Raw genomic sequence first — 7854 nt, 5'->3', positions numbered from 1 at the left:
CATTGAGGCTATTTGGCTTCAAAATATTCATTTGGTATTCCATTTGGAAAGGCTACAATCATATTTTGTGATAATCAAAGTGCAATACCGATCACAAGAAATCTTGTTCATCATTAGAGGACGAAACACATTGAGATACAAATGCACTACATGTGGGAGTTGATTTAGGAAGACACCATTACTTTTAAGTATTTTTCTACATCAGAGTAGATTGCGGTCATCTTCACCAAACCGCTGAAAATTCCTTCATGTGACAACTTTAATTCGGGTGTGATAGGTGTCTACTTCAAGAGGGGCTTTTTCGTTTTTCATTTTCTCTCTATATTTAGAGGTTATCAAATAGGGGTCTTCTTCTTTTGAGGGGGACCTCCATGTACATGGGTACCTAACTTGGCTTTATTTGTCAGGACCCATATTTTCACCCACCTAAGCTACACTTAAGGGGGGTGTTAGTGTAGGTTTTTATATTTTTTCTCATATTAGAGTGTATTTGTTTTTCCTACACCTATTATTTAAGCTTGCTCAAGCTTATTAGGAGTGATTAATATGAGGACACATGGTGAAATACATCAGATACATGTGTCAATCTCCCACACATGGGTAGTTGAGTTAGACACCCTCTTTTGGCTTGTTGTGCTACCTCTCACACCCACTATTTTTTCTTTATCTAAGTAGGTTATGGGTTAGTTAGGTTTCTGACCCTCTTTTAGCTTTATGTGCCACCTTTCATAACTCATTTTCTGTCTTCTTATAAGGAGGTTATGCCACATGTTTTGGCATTTAACAAGTAGGTAGAACCTCCCACCTTTTATGGGAAATAGGAGTTAATGCACCTCTTGGATGTATTTCCCCTTATTTTGCTATATGTACAATATTATTAGTAGTATAGTGATATAGCTTAGTGAGAGTATCTAGTGTATTCTCTAATTTCTCTTGCTTTGTCTCTATTTTCTCTCGTTTTAGATTTCTCTCAATTCTACTATTCTGATCTTCAATCATTTGTCAAGTGGAGTTGCATGTGATCTATGACTGGTCCATTAGATCTTGGCTTGGTTATCACTTCTTGCTTCTTGCATAATCTAACAAGAGGCTCAAGAGAGAGTGTGTAATCAAGGCTTGCCTTGGGATGTAGGTTGGTAAGTGCATTCATGTGGTGGGGCACATGGATCTAGTTCAACTAGTTTGACCCTTGGATTAGAGCTAATCTTTTTGATTAAGTGAAAAGAAGGTTTTGAAGGGACCCCAAAACCCTTTACATCAGATTATAAAATAAATAAAGCATTGAAAGCCCAGCTAGATAGAACAACCAAAAAAACAAGGGCTACCCCTAAAGACAACATGCTACCCATACAAAGAAAGGGCCAGTAAAACCAGCCCAAACAACCAACTACAAGGATCCTCAAGATTTGCAATTGGCCTTGTGGGAACGAAGAGTCATATCAAAAGAAGGCTTGGATGTCTTTGAATGCTTCTCCTTTATAGTAATCCATCCATCTTCAACTTTAGCTGCCACAACTGTCCAATCTAACGGGCCTAGCGCTGATTTTTTCGGACTGGAAAAAAGAGTGTCAGTAGAGAGAGCAACAACCGACACGCACACAAGATCACAACCAACAGATGGGGCAGAAGTTGTGCCAACAGTTTGTGAAGCAGCCGGCGGGGTAGGAGACAACAAACCATTTTCAATAGAAGAGACAACAACAACCTGTATAACAACATCTTTAATCACAGGAACATCCGTAGTGGTGTCCAAAGAATTCATTACAAATAAAGAATCCGACCCAGCCAAAGTAGAAACCCTAACATCCAACGACTCTTTAGAAGTCTTCAAAGATTTTTTAATCGTGTAATGCCGGTAAGAAGCCCCCGACCACCATGAGGCAACATGATTTTTCTTCTCAAGCCCACAATTCCTAGCCGCATTGCCGATTTTAAAGCATCTACGCAACCTGAAAGGAATACCTTCGTAATCCAAATATTCAACCCAACTGCCAAAAGAGGAATTAATGGCAATCTCAGCTGGCAGTCCCTTAGAAATGTCTAGCTCAACCAGAATGCGAGCAAAAGTAGTATGGTAAAGCTCAAAGGAGTCATTATCCACCATAATGAAGCTCCCAATAACATCATCAATCTCCTCAAAGAGAGAATCAAACCACAAATGGAGAGGAAGGTAAGGAAGCCTAACCCAAACCGAATTTTTGTTGAACTTCTCAAAAAAAGGGGGTTAAAATCAGAGTGCCAAGGTTTGGCCAAAAGCGACATTTTATCTTTCTCATAGAAAAAGGTTTTGCACATGTTTTTTCTACTATCCTTAGCATTCTCAAATTTAGCAACAAATAAACCTTTAGCCATAGGGAAAATGTGAATAATACTAGAAATGAGAGGATCCCAGTGTTGGGAGATCCAATTATGCAATTCCGGTAGGCTGAGCCTGATACCCTTGAATCTACAGATAATACTATGCTCCATGAAAATCTTCACGTTGTTCTCTATTTCCCGTTCAAACACCTCATTGACATTGATAGAGGCGGCGCAGGAGATAGGGATAAACCCTAATCCATCCCCTTTGCATAAAAATGAAGAGGGAGACCTTGAAACCCGAGCAGAGTTAGGGTGAGAGCCACCAACAACCACCGAAGCCCAAGATGGACCAGCACGCACAGGATTGACCATCGCTCGATCCGATCCGATGGGAGAGCAGCAGTAGGGGTGCAGGCGAGAGAACCAGGCGGGAGTTGCGGTTTCAAATTCTCCTGGCGGGAGAGCTAATGTTTTTGGTCACATGGTTTTGAAATCAATCTTGGTTTCATGGTTTGCTCCTTGCCTATAAATCAAATATTTAGATATGGTTTTGAGTTTGGTTTTTTATTTACAAGTGCATGCAATTTAAATTGCACTAGGCATAGGTTGAAGTCTTTATTTAACATGTGTCTAAAATCTCTATGTATTCTAATCTCTTGTTCAAATAATATTCTAGAGCAGTGTTCTTATTTTTCTCATATGAATTTCCCAAGATAAACTTTATGTTCATTATGTATTTTTTGTTGTTGTTGTTATTCTATTGATATTAATTTAGTTTATGTAATCTAACTAGCATTGTTCTTCTCTTAAGGTTATCACTAATTTATATTAATTTATAATCTAACTAGAAACGTTCTTCTCTTAAGATTAGCTCCAGATAACCTAGTTAGCACTATTATTCTCTTAAGGTTACCTCTTTTCCTTCCATACAATTGACCAATTGAGGTGTTTTTGCATGTGTATGGCTTTGTCAAGCCAAAGCTCCTCCTTATCCTTGTAGACCGATCAAGTTAATCTTTGCTAATTCAGAGCGGACACTTAATCAATTTTGCTGCTATCTTATATCTTCGTCTAAAGATGTTTTCTTTCTTATTTTTCCAATGGGAGTTCTTCCTAGCTAGACCATTGTCATTAGTTAAACAAGAAGTTTATCGCTACTATTGATTTTGTTTTGGGTATGATGAATGGCATGAAATCAGCAAGGATCTGGGAAATAGTGCTTGGGGAAAATGAGTAACTTCCAATTCTACGAGGTCTAGAATTTAAGACCTGAAATGTGACAGGGAAGAGAATATAACACTGATCAGGATAAATGTTGCCTATGAAAACCTTAAAGATTTAACTCGATAATATATTAAATGATAAGCTCTAATGATGGATTAAGAACCTCAGCCAAACATTCAACAGGCTAATCTCACAGACAGAATTATCTGAAAAAAATCAATTAAGAAAACATCAAGATCTTATAGTTTGTGATATTATATTGGCACCCCTTGCACAAGGAAATAGATTAGTACCAATTATGTGCTTGGTTTTGGTGAGATGTTCATGAAAAATTGATGAATAGAACCAATTGTTGACTACTTTAGTTAGTTGGTTCGTAGATAATCAGGAAAAGAATGGCCTGTCATATGATTGAAATTGCTTCAATAAGTTGCTCTCCAAAAATTTCAAGGACAAGTTTTGTATATTACTGATGGAGAAAACTTGTTGTATTTGCTGATTTCAATGAAGTACTCGCTGCACCTAGGTAAAATTCTTATGAATCACTTGTCTTGCTTTAAGATTCTGATAACATTCATTCTAACCTGGATTACTTAAAGTTTATTTTGGGATACTCCCAAACATCGAATACCATACAAGGATTAACCAAACAAGATGCGTTCTGCAAAATAAAAATACAGGCATCATTTAAAAAAATTTAAGAACATAAATTCATGTGGGGTGAGTTCTCAGTTCTCTAATGCTCTTCATATGGATAATATCATATTACCATCTTCTGTTCTTGGAACTTAGGGCTTGTCATCTTGCTTGTGTTGCATCATACTGATGAGGTGGGTTTGGGAAGCAAAAGATCATCTTCAACTTCCCAAGAGCACTAATCAGATGACACCTATTTAAATTCACTAATTATCTGAGAGTTGTAAGTATGATCTTGAATATGCTATAAGCAATTCTATTCACATTTCCAAATGGAAAACAACTAGTCCTTTTGGATGCAAGTAAAATCTAGTTAAGACTTGAATATGCCTAGATCAAGGAAAATCTATCTTGCAGAACTTATGTAGTACAAATTATCATCTAGTAGTACGGCTATGTTGCCTGAAAAGTTAAACGGAGGCTGTAAGCTGTAGAAAATTGGCCACTTAGTTGTACTGCTGAATGCCAAAAGCTACTCTAAACGGTTGATATAAAAAAATTGTTTAATGTAAGTTTTCAGGGATATGAAGTGATTACTGCTAGCATTGAGTTCTATCCACAAGTTTTGGGAATTGCCTGGCCTCTTATCACTTATGCATACCCCTGTTGAAGAATTTTTCAGCAGTCATGCGAAGCACATGTTAGCTTTTGAACCCTAAGCTTCATCAGCTCAAAATAGAAATTAAAAGTATGCTAGTTTATGACACATTTAAAAGATGGTGTTATTTTGTCATTACATTTTAGTCTCAGCTCAAACATACATGATGATGACGAATGTATTACCAAATCTGATCCTATTCCCAAGCCAAAAACAGTCATACAATATTTTCAAGGGTAATGTGCTTCCATTGAAGTATTGTGGTTATATGCAAAACAGTCTCAGCATCTGTAAAGAACATATTTACATACCAAAGTGAGAAATTACACTGAAGTAGCAACTAATAGTAGTGAAACACTGCCAATACAATTATATCTACACATTTCAGCTAATTAAGTACACACAGTGTTTGACAGGGACTACTATGTCTGCTTTAGCAAATGAGAAGCTCTTTGAAGGAAGTTGAATAGGGCATAAAGGACAACACTTCCATAGAAAGGTACTTCAAAACTTAGTAAGCTGCTATTTGGTGTCTATCACCTCAATTATTGATTCATCAACTCATTATGTGCTAGCATCTTCTAATAACACATCTAAACAAGAATAATTACTAATTGATGCCTGTCATGTGTCCATCACCTTGTTCAGGTCTTGTAAGAGAAATTTCTTCTGCTGAACAATGATCGGAAAATGGTCATGCAGTGTGAAAATTCCATCTCTCTCAATTTGAGAATTACATAGAGAACAAGTCCAAAACCAAATCCCAGGGCAGCACTGGAACCAGTGAGTGAAACTGCTGTGCACATGAGCATGACAAATGAATCCTTCTTAGATTTCATGTCTCTGCAGGCCATGGCGAGCTCAATACCTGAAAAGAGCAGCAACACACCCAACAAACCAATGGGGAATTGGGTCAGTATTTTAACCAAGGAATTCCCTACAAGAAGACTCAAGATCAGTTTTGCAGTTCCTAAAAATACCACAGATGCCCCGCTTCTAGCCCCAAATTTGTACTGCCCTGCAAGGCCACCTGCTCCATGGCAGACAGGCATAGCCCCAAACCAACAGCCCACCAAATTCATCAGCCCAACGCTCGCAGACACCCAAGTTGCAGTCACATCCTTGTTGGGAAACAAATCTGTGGATAATTTACAGACAGCAATCACAGAGTTGAGGACAGAGAGAGGTATTTGGGGTATTGCAGCCCTGACAAATCCTGTCTTCCACTCATGTCTTGAGATTTTTATCAAATGAGGCTTGGATGGGCCCAATTTCAACTGTCTAAGAACCTCAGGTTTTCTAGCAATGGCAAGCACAATACCAAGCACAAAAACTATAAGCGCAGATGGAATTGCATGTAATACCTTGAAGTTCCAGACTGATTTCCTTACTTGGGCATTCTCAGACTCATCCATGGGGATTGAAACCTGTGGAATTTCCTCACTCTTTTGGCTTGAGTCACCATCATCATCACCAGAGCCGTTTACAAGCAGTATGAAGATAAGACACACAAGAGCTAATAAAAGTCCATCCAAGCCCATCCAAGGCCTTGCACCCCCAGCTTTTGCCTTTGCAAAATCCTGCTCTTTTCTTATGTATTTCACAGCTGTGAATGCAAAGGCCAAGCCCTGTGAGAGTTGCACCCCTCTGACCACAGGCAGGGGAATAAGCCAATAAACTAACCTCATTAGCCCTGTAATTCCAAGTCCAAACAGTATTCCTGCAGTGCAGATTCCTGCTGCCATTATCTCCGGAATACTCAAATGCTTCCCTTCACTAATTGCCACTGCAGCAATGGATTTCATGGGCTGTACTGGCATGGGAACACCAAAAAGCAAACCTGTTATGATGTTTTACATCCCTGTGAACAAGAGAGTGGTGCCTAAATCTAGGCCATTCACCAGAGTAAGGGCAATTACAATGGGAATGAAGGTGCCCAAATCGCCCATTGATCCACTGACTTCTGCCCATTTGGCTTTACATTGCAGATTGCTCTTGAATCTTATCCATAAACTATGAGGCTTGACCTTGAATCTTCCTTTCAATCGAGACCCAAAAGTCCTTATTTCAGTGTCTTGTCTATCACTGGGCTCTCTTTCCCTATCTCCATGCTGCGGGATTTCTGTTGGCATGTCTGGGTTGCTACAAAAGCTATTCTAAGCTTGAAATGCAGCTTTTCTGGTGTCTGGTCTGTTGTGTCAATCAGTTCATATATGGTTGTAGAGGCATCTTTTCGGTGGCTCTTGTGTTGTTTTAGCAGCTCTTTGGCTTCCCATACCCGACAAAGGCCAATGAGAATTTAGCATCATTAATAAATGCTTTCTCTGGAATCTACCCATTTCCATTAATGTAAACTCTGATTTGCATGCGGTAAATCGACATCTATGATAATATGATATGCATGAAAATATCAGGTGTTTCGTTTGACTTTTTAGGGTTTAGTATTATATTTTTGTATGCTTTATTTAAATAATGTAAATAAATAATGTAAATTGTGTATTATATCTTTATATTTTTAATTTAGAAATATATTATATACATAATATTTTCTGTTCAGGTTATTTGTAAAGTTATTTTAAATTTAGATTATAAGCTTCATGTTTATATTACAATAATGTTGATAGCACTTGTGTATTATAAGACAAGGGGTCTTATGGGGAGGGTCCCATGGGAAGGCTTAAGCTTCTATTTTTGAGGAAGAGGTGGTCACATGAAGAAATTATTTTGTTGCTATGGGATTATTTGGAATCTTTTCCTAAATTTGTATGTGAAAATAGGGTGGAATATTTTATGCCACTTGTCAATCATCTGAATTTTAGAGGTAAAGCTAAATTTATTTACCACAAGTTTGCTTAAATTTAAATTTATTTGCACTACAAGGTTCATGGAACTGCCTACAACCTTAAATTTAGGAGCTTAAACTTTTAAGCTTAATTGTAGTACAAAATTTATAGGGTTAGCTTTAAAAAAATTCTCAAAGAATCTCAGTAGTTCAAACTCTATTTTTTAGGAGGCCCTTCCATGGGGCAATGGCT

The 7854-nt window shown here is 37.8% G+C and overlaps 1 protein-coding gene across 1 annotated transcript; it reads right to left on the bottom strand.

Annotated features, from left to right (window-relative positions):
* Positions 1–5106: 5106 nt before the first annotated feature.
* On the bottom strand, positions 5107–7142 carry LOC131026820 (molybdate transporter 1). Its single transcript, XM_057956813.2, is given in 1 exon segment — positions 5107–7142. A coding segment is annotated over 1 exon segment (1488 nt). The 5' UTR covers positions 6952–7142; the 3' UTR covers positions 5107–5463.
* Positions 7143–7854: the final 712 nt, after the last annotated feature.

This window comes from Cryptomeria japonica, chromosome 1, assembly GCF_030272615.1.
Source record: "Cryptomeria japonica chromosome 1, Sugi_1.0, whole genome shotgun sequence".
Taxonomy (NCBI): Eukaryota; Viridiplantae; Streptophyta; class Pinopsida; order Cupressales; family Cupressaceae; genus Cryptomeria; species Cryptomeria japonica.
Note: the sequence above shows the minus strand (reverse complement) of the source record. Positions and strands in the feature narration are given on the sequence as shown.